At 42.3% G+C, this 21,657-nt stretch overlaps 1 protein-coding gene across 3 annotated transcripts in view; it reads right to left on the minus strand.

Annotated features, from left to right (window-relative positions):
• The window catches only part of SHROOM3 (shroom family member 3), a 318,796-nt gene that overhangs the window by 112,391 nt on the left and 184,748 nt on the right, over positions 1-21,657 (minus strand). The window contains exon 1 of one of the 3 annotated variants that reach the window (XM_043906412.1): positions 9,337-9,453. The exons of the other annotated variants lie outside the window; for them this stretch is intronic. Coding sequence (XP_043762347.1) covers positions 9,337-9,416 — 80 coding nt within the window. The 5' untranslated portion in view covers positions 9,417-9,453. Of the gene's footprint in view, positions 1-9,336; positions 9,454-21,657 lie in introns of those variants that run through there. 3 annotated transcript variants of the gene reach the window in all.

Consider the following 21,657-nt stretch of genomic DNA (forward strand, 5'->3'; position numbering starts at 1 on the left):
GGCAATGATTTTTAGATTTGACACCCAAAGCAGAAAAAAACAAGCAGAACTACATCAAACTAAAAATCTATATGGCAAAGAAAGCCACCAACAAAATTAAATGACAACCTATGAAGTGGGAGAAAATATTTGCAAATCATATATCGGATAAGTGGTTAATATCCAAAATATATGAAGAAATCATACAACTCAATAGTAAAAGTCCCAAACAATCCAGTTAAAAAATGGGCAGAGGGTCTTCCCTGGTTGTCCAGTGGCTAAGTCTCCATGCTTCCAATGTAGGGGGCCCAGGTTTGATCTCTGGTCAGGGTAGAAGTTCCCACATGCCACAGCTAAAGATCCCACATGCCACAGTGAAGATGGAGGATCCTGCATGTAGCAACTAAGACCCAGCCCAGCCAAATATATAAATAAATATTTTTTTTAACATGGGCAGAGAAACTGAACAGACATTTTTCTAAAGACATACAGATTGCCAATAGTACATGAAGCAGTGCTCAGTATCACTAATTATCAGGAAAGTACAAATCAGAACCACAGTGAGATCTCTTCACACCTGTTAGAGTAACAGTGTGTGGGTCCCTTAAAAATTGTAAATAGAGCTACCATAGGATGGAGCAATTCTAGGCGTTTATCTGAAAGAGATGAAGGCACTAACTTGAAAAGATACCTGCGTTTCCATGTTCACTGTAGCATTATCTACAAGAGTCAAAGGAGGAAAGCAATCTAGGATGAATGGATTAAGAAGTTGTGCACTTACACACAATGGAATATCACTCAGCCAGAAAAAAAGAAGGAAAACCTGCCTTTTGTGACGACATGGATGAACCTTGAGGGAATTATGCCAAATGAAAGAAGTAAGACAGAGAAAAACAAATACTATATAATTATATAATCTCATGTGTATGTGAAATCTTAAAAAAAAAAAAAAACACCTCATAGATACAGAGAACAAATTGGTGATTGCTATACACAGGGAATAGGGGGTCTGGGAGGAGCAAAATGGGTGAAAGTAGTCAAAAGGTACAAAATTTAAAATATAAAATAATTAAAAATATATATATATAAAATAATTAAGTGCTGGAGATGTGATATACTGCATAGTGACATAGTTAACAATACTGTATTGTGTATTGGAAAGTTGCTAAGAGAAAAATAAAACTTAAAAGTTCTCATCACAAGGAAAGAATTGTATCAATGTGTGGTGATGAATGTCAGCTAAACTTATTGTGATCATTTCATAAAATATACATATATCAAATCATTATGTTGTACACCTAAAACTAATACAGTGTTATATGTCTGTTATATTTAAATTTTTTAAAATGCTCACTTTTAACTCAGGATTTATTTTATGTCAGATGAGGAATCAATTGTCAATTAATCTTATATGTACACTACTTTTTATCATTATCATTTTAATATATTTATGGATCATTTTATCTAATTTGCAAGAAAGGTTAGTTTATCTTTCATGACATTATCTTATATTTATGTAATACATTTTTCCCAAGAAGTTCAAAGGATTTTTCTCAAAACTTCTCACTGGTTTTGATTGAAGCCCCAGGATCTGGGCAAAAGGCTGATTTCCATTGCCCTAGTTTTCATTAAAAATAATTTTGCTTTCTCTTGGTATTTGATGAGAGAAGCAGCTCTTTGATTTGGGGATCTTTTTAAAATTGACTTTGTTCTTTTTTAATCCCAACTGCTCCAGGCATCATTAGCTCATCTTAATAGAAGTTTCAATTTCCTTTTATCCCTTTGAGCTTGGATTCCAATGTCCTCAAAGCAGCACCTTTTAATTGGCCTAGAAAAGGTCACCGTTTCAAGGAAAGGAAGCCATATCATACATTTTACAGAGTCAATGAGGGTCTCTGAGATCAGAAAGGGATGGTTGCAGAGGGTGGATTCACCCTCCAGCAAATGTCTAGGTAGCATGTGATTACCTCCTAAACATTTTCAATGTAATCTTCCACATAATTACATATACCCACTCTCATTTCAGCACATTCCCTGCTACAATTAATTGGCCTTTATTTATTTATTTATTTATTGGCCTTCATTTAAAATTCATTTGTCTTTAAGATTTTGTTCTCCTTTTTTAGTTTAGCCAGTGGCTAAGGGGCAGTGTTAATTTGGACAGTGATTTCCTTATATGTAATAACTTTCAGTGACACTCTCCTATACAGACACCCCAATCATACACTTTTTAGAAAATGATACAAGGACACCTGATGTATTCTCCTAATAAAAGGGCATCTGATGTATATATCTGATGTACTCTCCACCTTCAGGGACTCCCTACCACATGTTGTCTTGTATATTCTAGCAGTAATTTCTCCAAAGTCTAAAGTGTAATCAAACCTTACATATACATGGATACAGTTTACCATCAAAGAAAGTTTTTCAGGGAAGCCTCCCTGATTATTTTACTTTCTTCTAGTGTTACAAAAGCTAATCTGGATCTAGAGTGGGTACCTAAATCCTGCAGTGGAGGAGGAGGCAGTAAACCTTTCAAGGATCTGAAAGAATTCAGAAACTTGACTCCATCAGGGCAGCAGTAAGGAAGGGAGGGGGAGAGCTTCTGAGAAAATCCTAGTCTTTAAGGGGCTAGCCTTCCACTTCAAAGACTCACCGATGTAAAGAAATACTCTACAATATTTCATCTCTTTAACTATCAAGACACTGTTAAGAAGCCTCAATATTTGGTACCTCAGGAGTCATTACTCAGACACTTATGAAAAGCATTATTATTTCCACACAATTCCTATCTTACAGAAGGATCATGGGTACATATTATGGAAAAGTAGTATATTAGAAGGATGATACAATACACTATATACCTACAATACATCTAAAAATCTAGGTCCACAGGTTTCTTTTTTCTATATTATTAAAAAAAATAAATTGAAAAAGTGATTTTTTTAAAACAAACTTTTCAGGATAAAGTTCCTTAGCTTCCCCTTCTTTTGAAGAACTGGGTGAAATTCTAAGTTGAATGAACCTAATAGAAGGAGACCATCAAGAACAAGATAAAAAACTGTCCTCATCTAGTTTTCGCGGAAGCACTGTGTTCTGTTACATTCACCCACAAAAGAGACTGACATGGACATTTTGGAACGCAATTGAGGAAGAGAGACCTTAACAGCCCAGATCTCTAGATTATGACATGGAAGTAACAGGGGAAGGAATTAAAGACTAACTCACCTAGAAAAGATTTGGCAGAAAAATGTTAACTATCCTCAAAAGATCAGAAGATGGTGAAATGGAAAAACCATTCAATATCTTCTATTTGGTTCAAGAAGGATGAAAGGACTGAAGTTATGATAGAATTCGTATAAAGAAGAATACCACTGTAATTTGAAGTGGCCCAAAAATAAAATCATGTGCTTTGGTACTTAGGGGTTCACTTTCCCAGATGGTGTTCAAGTAGAGGCTGGCATACCACTCTAGTGAGCTGCTGTAAAATGTATGAGACAAGAAACTGAACCACCTGGATTTTCAGTTTCCTTCTAACCCTCAAGTGCTATGAAAACGTCTGCCTTGGGGAAGATTATTTGATGCAACAAAATTAGGTACAGTCAAATAATTCAAATACTAACGGTTTCAGGGATCCAGGATGTAGGATTTATCCTGTGTAGTCTTTCCTTCCACAAAGCTGAAGAGTTATTTTATTCCATTAAAATAGATTGTCTGTTAAACCAGTCTACTTGACTTGTGCGTGTGTGCTAAGTTGCTTCAGTCAAGTCCGACTCTGTGCAACTCTATGGATCCTAGCCCGCCAGGCTCCTCTGTCCCTTGGATTCTCCAGGCAAAAATACTGGAGTGGGTTGCCATGTCCTACTCCAGGGGATCTTCTCTACCCAGGGACTGAACTCCCATCTCTTACGTCTTCTGCATTGGTAGGTGGGTTCTTTACCACTAGTGCCACCTGGGAAGCCCGTACTTGACTTAGACAAGACAAAGCAAAACTACAAAGTCCTCTTAAGGATGCTCCACCGAGACTGTTTATCTACACTCATCTACTTCAATTGGCTCTTCTGAAATGTCTGGGTGGGTTCTGTTGGGAGGAGGGATGCAGGCTTTATGCAGCCATCATGTCACTCAGCTGGGATGTGGAGAAGGTTCCTCCACTCCCCGGAAGAGCCTTCAGCAGCTCTTCCCTCGGGGCCTCCATCAGCAGGGGAGAAACTAAATGAGGCTTGAGCCCTGAGAAGCATCATCTGACTGTTGAGAGGCAGTGGGTCAAACCCAGACCACCTTGTGACCTACAGGGAGGGGATGAAGAGAGAAACAGCAGGGAGGGAGGTGTTTCTTCAACTCCCTCTTCGTGCTGGTATTTGTGAAGTGTTAGTCACTCAGTCGTGTCCACCTTCTGCGACCCCATGGGCTGTGGCCTGCCAGGCTCCTCTGTCCATGGGATTCTCCAGGCAAGAATACTGGAGTGGGTAGCCATTTCCCTTCTCCAGGGGATCTTCCCAACCCAGGGATCAAACCCAGGTCTCCTGCATTGCAGGCACATGCTTTACCATCTGAGCCACCACCTCACAGGTATTTGTGAAGTGCATCACAAACTAACTCTTACTTCACAATAGACCTCCACATGAGGCTACAGAGACCACTTCATATTAATCCATTTAGGTAAAAGACCTGTAAAAGAGATAAAGAGATGTTGTGTTGCTAAAATACACTTAAAGAGCCGGGGTTCAAGCTCTGACTTTCTGGTTTCTAATCTTGAGCAAGTAAATTGCTTAGCCTCTCCAGGCCTCAGCTTCCTCATCTATAAAATGGGACTAGGAATAGTGGCTCGCTCTCCCTGAGTCCTAGATAAATGATAGCTCCAGTTACGTTCACAAAAACAGAAAATTGAGTCCCTCCTGAACTTGCCTCTCCTTGAGTCCTGTCCAAGACACAAAAGGAACAATAGCGGCATTGAGCTAAGAATCTAGGTCACATCAGACCTGTGGCTCTGCTGATTGGAAAATAACATGAACCCAGACTGGGGCATGCTGAGAGGGAAAGTGAATCCTATACAACTTTTAAAGGAAAATAAGATGAAACTGTATTTTCTGACATGGAGAGGTGTCCAAAATTATTAAATGAAAATGCATGTTAGAAAACAGTGTGATCATCTACTGGAAAGAAGGATTAGTATTAACATACATAATGGTAACTTATCAGCATCTATAAAAGAGAAGAACTGGAGGAATTTCCACCCAACAATGGATAATGATTTGGGGAGCAATTCAGGATTACACGGGACATTCACTCTATATCTGTTATCTGCTACATCTTTTATAAAGAACATTGTGTATTTTTAAGTTAGGAAAATCAATGTTTAAAAAGAAAAGGCATACTATCCTATTACAGATTTTACATTGTACAGTACACTGATCACCTTACACTGGAACAGGTAATTATAATGAGATAAACAAGTACAGGAAATGCTTCTCTATTCTTTCAAAATGACAACACACATGCATTTTACAACCTCTTTCATCATACCATGAGTCCACCCCTGAGCCTGTTAAGTAGGTATTTGTGGTTAACACTGTGAGCTGTGCTGCCTTCCACCCTGGTTTGAATCCTGGCTCTCTGTCTTAGTAACCATGTGACCTTGGGCAAGTTCCTTAATCACTGTGCCTCAGTAACTTGACCTGTCAAATGAGCCAACTGTAGTATCTCAATGTGGTATTGTAGGTATGAATTGAGATACTCTAGGAAGCACTAAATAGTTTGGCTGTCATTATTTTCTTCCTCATTTAGAGAAAATTATGGATTCCAATGATACCTTTATCTCAAGCAAAAGAGCAAACCTCCCAGAATCCTGATACTCATCCCCAGTGGTGCCTCTGTAAGACCGGGATTTTATCACTTAATTCATAAAATGTTGCTGTTATCTTTCTATGTAGGCTTCTTACCCCAACATCTCTTTCCTGGAACGGATGGATTCAGCTCTTTTGAGCTTTCCTGCTATCTCTTACAGTTTGGCTTAAATGGCTTCAGTAGCTTTCCACGGTTGAAAGCTTAAATGTCAAACATCTTCACCTGTCCCTTCACACACTGGCTTCATCCTACCTTACATATATATATTTATTTCTTTTCTTTTTCAGATTCTTTTACATTATAGGTCATTATAAGATATGGGTATAATTTCCCGTGTTATACAGTTGATCCTTGCTGTTTACCTATTTTGTAGATGTTAGTGTGTATCCAAATTCCAAATTAATTCCAAATTCCTAATTTATCTCTCCACCTCACATTGTACCTTTCTTATCTGTGACACAGCATTTCTAACACAAACCATCTGCTTCAGCCACACTGTTCCCCGAGAACCATAAGAGCACCCCTGATTCTGAGCCTTTGCCACAGGCCATTGTTCACCCCCTCACTCTTAACCACCTCAGCTCAAGATTCCAGCCAGTAATACTAGATTCAAGAAAGCTGGCCTCTCACATCCACGGTTACCTCTATCTTGAAGTCCTAGAGCATCTGACATCCTGGTCCACGTTCTCACTGGAAACCCAATTACAGTCACTGAGGCAGGTAAATTCAACAAGCGTTTATGGATCAGACTTTGGGAACTGAGAGATGAAGAACACAAAGTCCCTATCCTCACTGAGCCCATGTTCTGTTAGGGAAGATAAAAAGTAAGCAAATGCTCACTTGGCCGCGAGTGGCCACGTGCTTTGTCAGAGGCATATGCAAGGTACAATGGTGGCCCAAAGACTGTAGTAGTTGTGTTAGTTGCTCCGTGATGTCCGACTCTTTGCGACCCCATGGGTTGCAGCCTGCCAAGCTTCTCTGTCCATGTAATTTTCCAGGAAAGAATACTGGAATGGGTCACCATTCCCAAAGACAGAGACGACCACCAAAGAATGAATCAACATTAAGGGCTTGAAGTGTGTGGCTTCTCTTTCTCTCTCCCAACCAAATTTGTCCTTCCTCTGATCAAAAAAGCACAGAGCTGGATCTGAAATGTGTGAAGATCCTGCCCTACTTAAGGTCCCAAAATGACAGGCTCTGACTGGTTTCTCCTCTCTGGTACCAGCCTCTCCCTGGAGTATATTTCCATCTTCCCTGCTACTCAGTTCACCTCTGTCTGCCTATTTGTTTCTTTAAAATGTAAACCAACTGGTCAAGTACAGTAATCTAATTCTGCATTTGGTCTGAGGCCAATGCATTGAGGGCATTCAATAAATAATGGTGCTTGGTGTACCTTTCCTAGATCCTGGCTATTTAGGTCTGAGACGGCGCTGGGATCCTAGGCGGCAAGCTCAAGAGAGATGGTGGACGAAGGGTGGTAGAAGTCTGGAGGCCATGAAGACAAATTTGTTCTGACTGTCTAACCAGAGATTATACACCTGTGGGGCTTGCTGAAATGAAACCTACACATGCAAATATTATTCTACTGAGTTGGTTAGGGTGTGACCTTCTTCCTGACATGATTTTCCCAGATTCAATCTGGGTAAAAGTACATCGAGGCCTTACTCCCTATGAGCACACAGACCAGTGTTTACTTGCCTTCATTAAGGGAATTCTCTTTCCTGTGAGTGGGTGGTTCTGGGAGGGGCAAGGCAGGAGCCTCTGTTGGATTATCTGGGCAGTCCCAAGGGAGGAAGAGGATGAAGAAGACAGGAAATCCTCAGGATAGAATTTCCTTGACAATGTGTGTCTGCCTAACCATCAATTCATTCATTCTTCTTATCTACCAAGGGATTGGTGGTGAAGCTATAAAGATGAATAACATAAGTCCTCCTGGTTTAAGGGAGATACTCAAGAAATATTTATGGAATTAATGATTTAAGAATATGCATAAGCTTTACTTTGATTACCATTTCCTACTGGAGAACATTCTGTACTTTCTGTATGCCGCATGTTATCAGCCCACAGTTAACAGAGGCATCATAGCCAGCATAAAAAGTATCTTCCAGCATATCCCCTACATTCTTGAATTTAGATCCCAAATTGCCTCATTTTTAATGTTCTTCCCTACTGTCTTCTCCTAATCTCCATTTATGATTCCACTGTCTCCTTCTCCAGGCTTCTGAATGATAATTCAAATACTGATTGCTTTCAGGCTACACTGCTGGTTTCAACTTCGCCTCTAGCTCTCCCTTCTAAACCTGATTGTCTCAGACAGCAGGGGGCTGGAGAGAAGTCAGGGGAGTTAGCTCCCGATTCTAGCTAGATCACCTGGCTTGAGGGCAGTCTGGCTTGTCTGGCTGCATCTCCCAATCTCCGCCTGTAGAATAGTGATGAGGCCAACTGGCCCAGGGATTGAGCAAGGGTTGGTGAGCTCATAGCTGGAAGGGATGATGTATCCAAGAACAAAGCAATATCATGAGGTGAAATTCTGATTTTATGGTTCATCAATACCAAGTCTCATATTGTTTCTGGCTTTTCTGCTTCTGTGATTTTTGGCACATGACTTCTAAGGAAGACGTCCGGATAACAAGCACAACTCGTCTTCTCAAGCACAGACTCCCATATATAGAATGGACTTGGCACAAATCGGAACACCCGGGTTAGCTGGCTGCTAATCAAACAACGCCAGTAGGTGAACAAGAACAGCACCTGGTTTGGAGAAGCACTTCTGAGGTGGGAGAACATTTTCTAAAGTGTCACTCAGAGCTGGATTCAATTAAACTACAAGTTTGAAAAGAACTCATATGTTACAAAATGAGAAATCCCCCTTGATGCTTAAAGATGCAGAATCTGGGCAGATTACAGCTACCACAAAAAGAAAGACAAAAACCACACACACACATACAAAAATACCAATGAATTATTTTGTTTCCCCTGCAGAGTATACAAAACAAATTCTTTGATCATGAAATGTGGAAGTCCCTCTAAAAGAAAACTCCCTTTTCTATCTGATTGTAATAATCTGGCAGCAGACAAATATGTTAGTGATGTACACAAAAGAGCAGCTAAAATCTAAAACAAATACTGCTCTCATAAGTGGAATAACAATTGGCAAAAATCAATGTCCCATAGAGTATGGATAACTGTAGTTGTTCCTCTATTGCAATGTTTAAGCATAAGAAGGAACAAGCAGCTATTTCTATTTAAAAAAAAAAGAAAAGTTTCAGAAACAGAATTCTTCCAGAGGAAAGGCCATTTAACCTAAAATCATCCCCCACATTGCTGGAAGATGCATTCAACATTCATGTTGGTTTTGTGTGCCACGCAGTACTTTCGATTTACCTAATGGAAGAAGTAAGAGTACTTTCTGTTGTATTACTGCCTTCACATTCGCCACCTCTCCCCAGAAGCCCTCATGGAGGAAAGTTGGCTAACAGGAAACAGAGGCCAAGGACTGTTCTCACTTACGGATTTTGCTGCCTTCTCGAGTTTTGGGTCCCAAGCCTGGGGAACATCAGAGCCAGGCAGCCGCCCTTGCTTAGCACCATATCCGAAACAGGCCAGCAACAAGCTTGGGATGGGAGAGGAGGACAGCCCAGAGGGAAGAGGAAGAGGCTCTTACTCACCATCCACTCAGCTGGCACTGGTTCTAAAAACAACAGCACTCCCCCACGCAGGAGCACCTCCCCTCTGCCTTGCCTGGGCTCCCATTTGCAGTAACAGGCTGTGCTGCGGGCAAGAAAGGAGGAGATCTGGACGAGGGGAGATGGCCAACAGGTGGGAAACAAACCAGAGACCCCAAGCACATCTCAAAGAAATATTCATTTCCTCGGGGGGGTGTGGTGATTCCAGGGGCTTTTCAACAAAATGTAAACCCCTCCAGAGCAGGGACCAGGAAGTTATATGTGGATTGATCAGGTACTCAGTACAGGGCTATGGGCTTCTACTTAGAATGTCTCCCTACAACCAGAACCTCCTGCCAAAGGTGGGAGCAGTTCTTTGAGACCCAAGTGAAGGACGTTTCTGAGACCCCCTCCCTCAAAAATCTGGCTTCTGGCTGCTTCAAGGGTTGTTGTTGTTTAGCTGTTGTGTCCCAACTCTTTGAATTCCCAAGGACTGTAACCCACCAGTCTCCTCTGCGCATGGGGGTTTTTCAGGCAAGAATACTGGAGTGGGTTGCCATTTCCTTCTCCAGGTGATCTTCTCGGATCAAGGATTGAATGCGCATCTCCTGCATTGGTAGGCAGATACTTTACCACTGAGCCACCTGGGAAGCCCTGCTTCAAGGGTACTGCCTTATTCTTAATCACTCTCTTCCCCTAAAGCCCATTCCAGTTTCTACCGAGACAAGGGTTCCTCAGTTCATAGAGTTCTGGGTTGTCTGTGTTACTCATGACCTAATACCCCTCCCTCCTCAAGAGGTTAGGTCACTTTGGGGATTGGCAAAAGCTGTAAAGTCTTCAGAAGTAGTAAATACACCATCTCTCTTGATCTGATCCATGGGGACTCATTCCTACAATCAGACTGCAGGGAAGAAGATTTGCAGGGATCATTTCATTTCTACCTTTTTAAATTTCCTTAAAAAAAAATTTCAGTCATGTAACCTTATTTCCTCAAGGTAATTTTGAAGTTTTGCAGATGAAGACTCAAGAAAATGAAATAGGATGGTCTTCATGGATGACTCATGGTATTTAAAGTGTTGAACCTACCTGGCCTGGTCCCGTTGCATGATAGACAATTAACCTTTAACTTAATCCCTTGAAAGAATATTTTGACTAAAAGGATTTTTAATTTCTTTAACACTTTTGCCCACAGTATAAAAGCAATCCAAGCACTAAATATAACTAGTGGCCCAGCCATCCAACCAATGTCTCTTTTTAGGAGTAAATAGAACATGCAATATCAGACAATTCATTTCTGAAGTTTCTATACATTCAGTGCTATTAAAAAAACTAGGATCGAGAAAAGTAGAGCTTGAAGTCTCTCGTTGACTCACCTAACAGGCTTGGCAAAAGGTTTCTCTGACGTTCCCAAGAAGACAACCTCTTAGGTGTCCAGGTCCCAGTCACTCCACCCAGCCTCTAATCCCGGTGCGGGCTAGGGGGTGTTGCCTAGTTCCCCTGGGCTATCCAGATGCCACTCATTGCAGAGATTCAGAGCAATTAAATCCTGCCAGACCTGACCTGGAGACCTGGGAGGGGAAAGGCATTAGAAGAGGCACTGAACCCAGAACCTTGCATCCTCCTTTCAAGACTCAACAACACACACTGATTTAGCCAGGTTCCTCCGGTCCCTGGCTTTGATTCATGATCTCCAGGCTCCGTAATGAGGGTGTCTCCCCGGCATAATTGAAAGGGCTTTGTCTCACTTCTAATCAAGGACTCTCCACAACCTCTAAAGTTTGGAATCATCCCGGAAAACACAGGTTCATCATTTGGGGCAGAATTTCTACCTTCATAGTTGTTTCTCCTTTATCAAATCTCTCATTGGCCAGTGGAGTGAGTGCCTGTGAGGTTGCATCAGCTTCTAAAGCCCTATTCTTCTTCATAAACTAACATCAACCTCTGTAGAGGCCACATGGAGAAAGGAAACACTGAATTTCACACAAGAAAAAGAGAGAAGGAGGACTTTCCTGGTGGCCCAGAGGATAAGAATCTGCCTGCCAACACAGGGTACACAAGTTTGATCCCTGGTCCAGATAGAGTCCATATGCCTGGGGGTAACTAAGGCCATGCACCACAACTACTGAAGCCCATGCACCTAGAACCTGTGCTCCACAACAAGAGAAGCCACAGCAATGCGAAGCCCACGCACTGCAACCAGAGAGGAGCTCCTACTCCTCACAACTAGAGAACGAAAGGCCCAACAACCAAAATTAAAAATAAAAAAAAAAATTCTTTTTAAAAAGAGAGAGAGAAGGAGCCTGAGTTACTCAGAGTAGTCTCTCTTTCTTCAGATGTTTCCTTCCCCTAAACATAATGATACTTCTGTTGTCCTCATTTTTGCTACCAAGGTCCCATTCCTGATTACATTACCAGGGTGAGGCCGCGACCTCAAACTTAATGTTTTCAATAGACTTAGACAAACATGCAAAACAGCGAGGCCTTCTTTATCATGTGCATGTGCAAGTGCAAGGTTCAACCCTTCCAGGGACATTTTTCCATGACACAGGATGAAGTGAAAGTTGCTCAGTCATGTCTGACTCTTTGCGACCCCACGGACTCTTCAGTCCATGGAATTCTCCAGGCCAGAATACTGGAGTGGGTAGCCTTTCCCTTCTCCAGGGGATCCTCCTAACCCAGGGATCAAACCCAGGTCTCCCGCATTGCAGGCAGATTCTTTACCAGCTGAGCCACAAGGGAGGCCCATTCAGAAAAGCACTGTTATATCTTCTTTCTTGTGAAAACTACTGGTTACTTAAATAAAACTGCATATTATATAGAACTATCTTTTTTCCCATTCAGGAGTAAATACAAATACTATAATTCTAGGTAAATTATAGGTAAATGGGATTGCTAGGCAGATTAGGAAAAGTGACTTTAAATTAGTAGTAATTTCAGGGATGAAATAAAAGCCTGCTTTTGAGTCTCTACCTAGACTTTCTGTGAAAATAACTACACAGGATGTCCATTAAATACTTACTGACTTGATTCCCCTCGGGTTCCTAATGGTCAGAGTATTTGTTAAACAACAAATGAATTTGCCCTTCAGAGTCAAAATTAAACGTTGTACATCTACACTTTCCTTTTGGAAAGCTTTTGGTATTTTTTGACCTGACAGCTAGTAAATGTGATGACTGATGGATTGGTTGCTTTTATTACCTTCCAGACAGACTCTTATTTTAGGTGTGGTCAAAGTGAAAATATGAGGAGTAATAAGCTCATAGGAGTAGTCCTTATCCTCTAAATTAGAACAGCCTAGCAGTCATTGGAAGTGCCCAAGACTGGAATTGTTGTTGTTTCAATCTGAAAATGACAACATAGAACACAGCCAACAGGCATGCAGCATTTCATCATGGGTGATGCAGCTTTAATTGGTATGTAGAAGGCATACCTGTGGAATTAGTTCTTGGACTATAAGCCAATCAGATCACTTTCAATATTTCTCAATGTTTAGTTTCATCTTATAATTAAGTAACAACGATCATTTCCTGGCAGCTAATGACTGGCTAGAGGAGTTAGAAGCTTCATTAGGTTTATAATTTATTAAATTCTAAGCTCCTCCTCTGCAGTGTTTCAAAAAGAGACAGCAACCTCAAATTCCAAAATGATTAAAGATAACCTCCAACCATATTTCATATATATAAGTGTTCACTTGTTCACCAAAGGCCAACTTTATTATTTTCTGAGTTAAAAAAAACCCACAACTGTGTGTTATTATATAAGCAGGAAATAATGATGTTGATGTAAATTTGATAGAGATCTATTAAACTATGTTAACACACACATACATGCACACCCTAAAACCAAAGTAGAGTGGATAGCTCATGCTTCCTTTAAGATTCTTTTTGTGACAATTTCAAACCCTTGATATTCATTAATTTGAGCAGTAGCATACTCTTTTATTTCTCGCCCACGTTTTATGCATTATAACTTCTGTGCACTTTTGTACCAGCACTGGTTTTATCAAATGTCATCTGCTTTTCTTTTCTGGAATCTCCTTTCCACATGCCTTGTGATAAAGGATATTGAAGAGCTGGTTTCTGGAGCTTTCAGACTGCCTGAGTTCCAAACCCAAACTACCATGTAAATATGATTTTTGTTATTTGGGTGAAAAGGAGAGCTATAAAATTTGAAATTCTGCTGAAATACAGGCATTTCCCAACTTAAATACACACTGTGTTGCAAGATTTCAATGGTAAGTTAGTTACCTGGATTTTAAAGAATGTGGTGTGACCTTATTGAAAGTGGTTATGATAGTATGATAGTCCCTAATTTGTGAGGTAAGGATTCAGTGAGTTGTTATATTACAGCTCTAAAACCACATTCTGTGTGTGTGTGTGTGTGTGTGTGTTCAGTCACTCCGTTGTGTCCACCTCTTAGAGACCCCATGGACTATAGCCTGCGAGGCTTCTCTGTCCTTGGAATTTTCCAGGCAAGAATACTGGAGTGAGTTGTCATTTCCTCTTCCAGAGGATCTTCCTGACCCAGGGATCCAACCTGGATCTCCTGCATCTCCTGTATTGCAGGTGAATTCTTTACCACTGTCCCACCTGAGAAACTCAAGCAGCACACTAAATGCTCTGTAAATGCTGGTTTTTCATTATTATTGCCTCATGTTCTACTTGGTTCTGCTATAGGAAGCAGACCCAAGAAACTAGTGAAAGTGAAAGTCGCTCAGTTGTGTCCGACTCTTTGCAACCCCGTGGGCTGTATAGTTGATGGAATTCTCCAGGCCAGAATTCTGGAGTGGGTAGCCTTTCCCTTCTCCAGGGGATCTTCCCAACCCAGGGATCGAACCCACGTCTCCCGCAATGCAGGCGGATTCTTTACCAGCTGAGCCACCAGGAAAGCCCAAAGATAATTAATTAGGAGTAGCATGGATAATATCAGGGTGACTCCATGAAAGCTTAATCCCCCCAAGTAGACACTGCAGGTCAAATTTCCTAGGAATGTATATTAGTTTTGATTCACCATTCTCAAACCTGAGACTAGGAGAATTTCTAGCAATCTTAGTAATGGTCCTGCCTCATGACAAAATTCCCAGCTAAAATGGTCATAGAAACCATCCATGTTATACTGAGTGAAGTAAGTCAGACAGAGAAGGAGAAATATCATATGACATCTGTTATATGTAGAATCTAAAACCAAATGATACAAAATGAACTTACTTTCAAAACAAAGATACAGACATCAAATTTATGGTTGCCGGAGGGAAGGACAGAGGGAAGGGATAGTTAGAAAGCTTTGGATGGACGTACACACTGCTGTATTTAAAATGGATAACCAACAAGGACCTACTGTGTATATAACACAGGGAACTCTGCTCAATGTTATGTGGCAGCCAGTTGGGAAGGGAGTTTGGGGGAGAATGGATACATGTGTATACATGGCTGAGTCCCTTCAGTGTTCACCTGAAACTATCACAACATTGTTAACTGGCTATACCCCAATACAAAATAAAAGCTTTATTAAAATGTGGCAAATTTTCAATAAATGTTGTGTGCGTGTGTGCTAAGTTGCTTCAGTCATGTCCAACTCTTGGTGACCCTATGGACCATAACTCTCCAGACTCTGTCCACTGGATTCTCCAGGCGAGAATACTGGAGTGGGTTGCAATGCCTTCCTCCGGGTGATCTTCCCAACTCAGGGACAGAAGTTCCAAAAAAAAAAGAAAGAAAGAAACCCTCCATGTGAATACACTTATCACTGGATCATCTCCTGTTTCTTCAGCCCACTGCGGTCCAGCTTTCATCCTCAGCACTCCTTTGCCACTGCTCCTGTCACGGTCACATCATCACATCACCTGTTTGCCGAGGTCAGCGCTTTGTGATCATCTCATGAGATCCCTTGGAAGCAGCATTCAACACACATGACTGTTCACTCCTTGAGAAACACTGTCCTTTCTTGACTTCCACAACACCACACCCTACTGAGTTTTGCCTCCCTGCAACTCACTGACAGTTGCTTCTCACTTGCCGTTGCTAAGCCTTCCTCCTCTCAAGCTTGCTGTGTCTCGGGGTTTGGTCTTCACATCTTTACTCTAGTTACACTCTCTCTGATGAGTGAATCAGGTCCTGCGACTTTACATAAATACTTTTTATATGTGGATGACTCTCAACTTTCTCTTCCCAGCTCTGACCTCTCCCCTGGACTCCAAGTTCTTATAGACAACTATCTACCCAGATATCTGATTGGCTTATCAAAAACTCTATGTTTGAGAGGACTTCCCTGGGGGTCCAGTGGCTAAGACTCCACACTCCCAATGCAGGGGGCCCAGGTTCGATCCCTGGTCAGGGAACTAGATCCCATATGTTGCAACTAAGAGTTCACATGCCACAACTAAAAGACCTTGAGTGCCACAACTAAGACCCCGGACAGCCAAATAAATAAATATGTTTAAAAATATGTTTGAAATAGAACTCTTGCTTCTGCTATTCCCTGGCACCCCACCCCTATCCTCCAAACCTGCTGCTTTCCACTTTTCTCCATCTTAATTCCTTCTTTTAACCTTTCATTCAGCCCCTCAGTAGGTTGTGTGCGTGTGTGCATGCTAAGTTGCTTCAGTTGTGTCCAACTCTTGTAGCCTACCAAACTCCTCTGTCCATGGGATTCTCCAGGCAAGAATACTGGGGTGGGTTGCCATGCCCTCCTCCAGGGGATCTTCCCGACCCTGAGATTGAACTCGCATCTCCTGTGGCTCCTGCATTGCAGGCAGATTCTTTTACCGCTGAGCCACCGGGGAAGCCCCACCACAGGTTAGGTGATGCTATCTCAGAAATCTGTCTCCAAACTCAACACTTCAGCTATCTCCATGGTTACCCTTCTAGAACAAGCTACTACAACATCCTTAGATTAGTATAACAGCGTCCTCATTGGTCTCCCTGTGCCTACACGTGCCCTTACATAGTCTAATCCTCAGAAAGGAATCTCAGTGTTATTTGAAAGGAATCAATTAAAAAATTTGTTTCCTGACATGTACACACTGCTATGGGCTTCTCTGGGGACTCAGTGGTAAAGAATCATCCTGCCAATGCAGAAGATGCAGTTTGATTTCTGGGTCGGGAAGATCCTCTTGAGAAGGAAATGGCAACCCACACCAGTATTCTTGCCTGGGAAATCCCATGAACAGAGGAGCCTGGTGGGCTACAGCTCATGGGATTGCAAAGAGTCAGACATGACTGGGCGACTAAACAACACCAAACTGCTGCATGCATGCGTGCATGCTAAGTTGCTTTAGTCGTGTCTGACTCTGTGTGACCCCAGGGACTGTAGCCCACCAGGCTCCACTGACTCTCCAAGCGAGAATAATGGAGTGGGTTGCCATGCCCTTCTCCAGGGGACCTTCCTGACCCAGGGACTGAATCTCGATCTCCCTCATTGCAGGTAGATTCTGTACCATCCAAGCCACCAGGAAAGCCCTAATACACTGCTATATTTATTTATTTGTTTATTTTTGGCTGTGCTGAGTCTTTGTTGCTACATGTGGGTTTTCTCTAGAAATACCTTACCTATCTTATTTACCACTGCATTTCCCACACAGAGGAAATGCCTGGCTGGTGGTGGGTACTCTATAAATATCTGTAGAATGAATGAATGATTTCTAAGTGTAAAAGCAGTTAGCGGGGGCAGCACTTTAGTTGTGGCATATGGGCCCAGTGGCTCCAAGGCCTGTGGAATCTTCCCAGACCAGGGATAGAACCCACGTCCCCTGCATTGGCAGGTGGATTTTCATCCACTGGCCACCAGGGAAGTCCCTCAAAGAAATCAATTTGATAATATTGTTGCCTTGCATAAAATCCTCCAACAGCCTCCTGCTACACTTGCACCACAATTCAATTCCTTCCTGGGCCCTATGAGGCCCTTCACCATGCGGCCCTAGCCTACATTGTTCACGATGCTTCAGCCATACTGGCCTTTCATTTCCTTCAACAACCTAAGATTGTTCCCACCTCACAACCCTTCAGAGAAGGCAATGGCACCCCACTCCAGTACTCTTGCCTGGAAAACCCCATGGGCAGAGGAGCCTGGTGGGCTGCAGTCCATGGGGTCACTAAGAGTTAGATGCGACTGAGCAACTTCACTTTCACTTTTCACTTTCATGCATTGGAGAAGGAAATGGCAACCCACTCCAGTGTTCTTGCCTAGAGAATCCCAGGGACGGGGAAGCCTGGTGGGCTGCCATCTATGGGGTCGCACAGAGTCAGACACGACTGAAGCGACTTAGCAGCAGCAGCAGCATCACGGCCCTTGCTCTTGAATTCTCCCCCTGCCTGGAATGCCCCACACCTCCATATGGCAGGTTCCTTCATCTTATTTAGGGTTTAGTTCAAAATTCACCTGACCTTCTCTGACCCTCGTACCTCAAGTAGCCCACCAATCTCTATCGTATGACCCTGCTCTATTTTCTTCACAGCACAAATTACTATCTGGAATTATCTTCTCCACTTATTTGTTTACTTGTCTATTATCTACGTGATCCCATGAGAATGTAAGGTCTATGAAAACAAATGCCTTACCTATCTTATTTACCACTACATTTCCCATACAGAGGGAAATGCCTGCCTTGTGGTGGGTACTCTATAAACATCTGTTAAATGAATGAACGATCTCTAAGTGTAAAAGCAGTTTGCAAATTCTATATAATGACCCGCTGGAATTCAACAACCAATCCAAATAATTTAGGTATTCATCCTAAATCCTTGTTACTGCCACCATCATCTACAGAATACAAACAATAGAGAACCCTACAGTGGAAGGAACCTCTGCCCAGAGGACATCTCATTGGCATGACTTTAAGACCTAAAACTTGGGTTTCTTAACATATTAGAACTAACTAATTCATCTACAAGTCCCTGAAGACATGGCTATTGTGTTGATTCTTATTCTGGAGGGTCTGACTCAGGCCCCAGGTTTCAGACTGTTTTTAAGCTTTACATGAACCCCTCCTCCGCAGGCTGCTTTTCAGGAGCTCTTGATTTACCTCCTGGGACTGGTCAGGAAGCCAGAAGGAAGTCTGAGAAAAATGCTAGAGAAAAACCCATGGCAGCAGTCCCCAAAGTGATGTGAGCCGAACAATAACAAACAGTATAACACGGGCAGACATGGACTATGTACTGCGAGAGGTCTATAGAGTTCTGAGAAACACAATCATAGACTCATCAGCTTGGAAATAACTCATCATTTGAGCTTTTTAGACAGACTCCCAACAGTCTGAATTAAAATCCCAAAGTTCTGTGCAGACTGTGATTATAAATTCAAGAAATGATGAGACTAGGCTGATGGTGGCCACAGCACATAAAAAAGATAGTATTCTACAATGATAAGGGCAAACTTACAATGCCTGGGAAAATAATGAAGTTCTTATTATAAAGGAAAAGTATATAGTGAGAACAGGGGCTTTGGCGCAGACCAACCAAATTTCAAACCTCAGATCTGTCATGTACCATGTGATCTTGGAATCTAGGTGTTTCACCCCCTTCATCTGTAAAGAGGGACCAGTACCATCTATCTATCACGGTTGCTGAGATGATCAGAGATGAAGCAGAGTCTGACATCAACTCTGCATAAGTGGAAGTTATGTTATAATTTTACCTAACTTAAACTGAAGTTATATTTTTAAATTCCAACAATTTCTTTTTCTTTTTTTCCAATTTCTTAATTGCCATTTCTTAACTGCAAACATTGTTATCAGACATTTTTATTTTCAGTGCAACTTGGAGGTGAGTAAAAGTGAAGTCGCTCAGTCGTGTCCGACTCTTTGAGACCCCATGGACTGTGACCCACCAGGCTCCTCCAGCCGTGGAATTTTCTAGGCAAGAGTACTGGAGTGGGTTGCCATTTCCTTCTCCAGGGTATCTGGCAGTATTTAAAACAGGCAGTGGGTATGTACATTTAAGAAGGACTAGTTTAAGGAAGAACAGTTTAAAGTCACCTTTTTAGCGGAAATGAAGCAACAAGGAACATGTGTGGAACTCAAATTTCAATACCAACAATTAGTGTTCAGACAAGTTGGATTACTTTTAAGGGAATAGATGATCCAGTCACTAAAGATGCAAATTTTAAAATAATCTCAACCTAGAGATGGAAAATCCCATGATCATTTTTACCACTGGAAGCACTGTTCACTTGGAGGGAGTGATTTTTCTTTCTTTGGACTTCCTAGTGTTGTGGGTTACATGACTGAGGATTAGCCCTACTGGGGGCTACTGTTGGCCCTGCTACTTCCTCATCACAAGTCTCTTATGCTTTAGTCTGAAATCTACATAATGCCTTCCCCGCCCTCAAACTATAGGAAGTTGACTCCTGCACAGTTATGAAACACCCCTGAGTACACTCTGCCCCTCTGCTCCACCTCCTTCATGAACAAAATGGAAGGCTGGACTTCCCTGGTGGCCTAGTGGTTAACAACCCACCTTGCAAGGCAGGGGACGTGGGTTCGATCCCCAGGCTGGGAAGGTTCCACATGCCTCGGAGCAACTGAGCCTATGTGCCACTACTAGAGGGACTACCCACTGCACCTGTGACCCAATGTAGCCAAATAAGTAAACTTAGTACAATGAAAGATCAAGGGATTTTTCTGCAGGTAAAGCAATCTGAGTGACATCCAGACTCAATTGAGCCTTCAACAAAGATTTAGTGACACCGACTCTGTCCAGTGGTCATGTATGGATGTGAGAGTTGGACTGTGAAGAAAGCTGAGTGCCGAAAATATGGTGCTTTTGAACTGTGGTGTTGGAGAAGACTCTTGAGAGTCCCTTGGACTGCAAGGAGACCCAACCAGTCCATCCTAAAGGAGATCAGTCCTGGGTGTTCATTGGAAGGACTGATGCTGAAGCTGAAACTCCAGTACTTTGGCCACCTCATGCGAAGAGTTGACTCATTGGAAAAGACCCTGATGCTGGGAGGGATTGGGGGCAGGAGGAGAAGGGGACGACAGAGGATGATGGCTGGATGGCATCACCGACTCAATGGGCATGAGTTTGAGTAAACTCCCGGAGTTGGTGATGGACAGGGAGGCCTGGCGTGCTGTGATTCACAGGGTTGCAAAGAGTCGGACACGACTGAGCGACAGAACTGAACTGAACTCTGTCCAAGCACTGTGCTAGGCTCTGAGGGGAAATGGTGAACAAAACGAACACAGTCCTTGCTCCCAAGTTGCTTAAAGTCTTTTTGTTGCTGTTCAGCTGCTAAGTCATGTCTGATTCTTCATAACACCATGGACTGCAGCAGGCCTAAGTTTACAATATCATGTGGTTGGTTGTAGGTTAAACAAGGATGAGAATACTCACCCACTTTAGAAAGGGAAGCACAAACCCTCTAGAGAAGTAACCTGTGCCAATGTAGGAGGAGAGAGGAAGCATGTATGCTCAGGCACTGGAAGTGGATTGGGAAAGAAGCAGCTGGTCAGGTACAAGGCTGGAGAAGAAAGCCTTGCATACTGTGTGTAAATCTTGACTTTTATCCCAAAGGCAATGTGGAATAAGTTATTCAAGAGAGGGATACCCAGGAGGAAAGGGAGGAGGGGAGCAAGAGAGGGAGGAAAGGGAGAGAGTTTATCATTGTTGATAACGGAAAGATCTGTCTCAGGTCCCCCAAAGAAGAATGTTCTCATGTATTTCATTTTGGCATGGCTGAATAACCAAGTGGCAAGCTATCTAAGGTTATTTGGGCTTTGTTTTTTTTAAAACAAATAACTTAAGGCCTACAGTTTTTCATGGAAATTTTAAACCATATGTTTGATAGCACTTGTGAGAGCTGGACCATAAAAAGGCAGAATGCCAAAAAACTGATGCCTTCGAACTGCGGTGCTGGAGAAGACTCCTGAAAGTCCCTTGGACAGCAAGGAGATCAAACCAGTCAATCTTAAGGGAGATCAACCCTGAATATTCACTGAAGCTGAAGCTCCAGTATTTTGGTCATCTGAGGTGAACAGATGACTCATTGGAAAAGTCCTTGATGCTGGGAAAGATGGAGGACAGAAGGAAAAGAGGATGAGATGACCGGACGGCATCACCAATGCAATGAACATGAGCTAGGGCAAACTCTAGGAGGCCAGGTGTGCTGCAGTCTATGGGGTCGCAAAGACTTGGACATGACTGGATGATTGAACAACAACAACAAATGAGAA

Source organism: Cervus elaphus, chromosome 6 (genome assembly GCF_910594005.1).
Source record: "Cervus elaphus chromosome 6, mCerEla1.1, whole genome shotgun sequence".
Classification (NCBI taxonomy): Eukaryota; Metazoa; Chordata; class Mammalia; order Artiodactyla; family Cervidae; genus Cervus; species Cervus elaphus.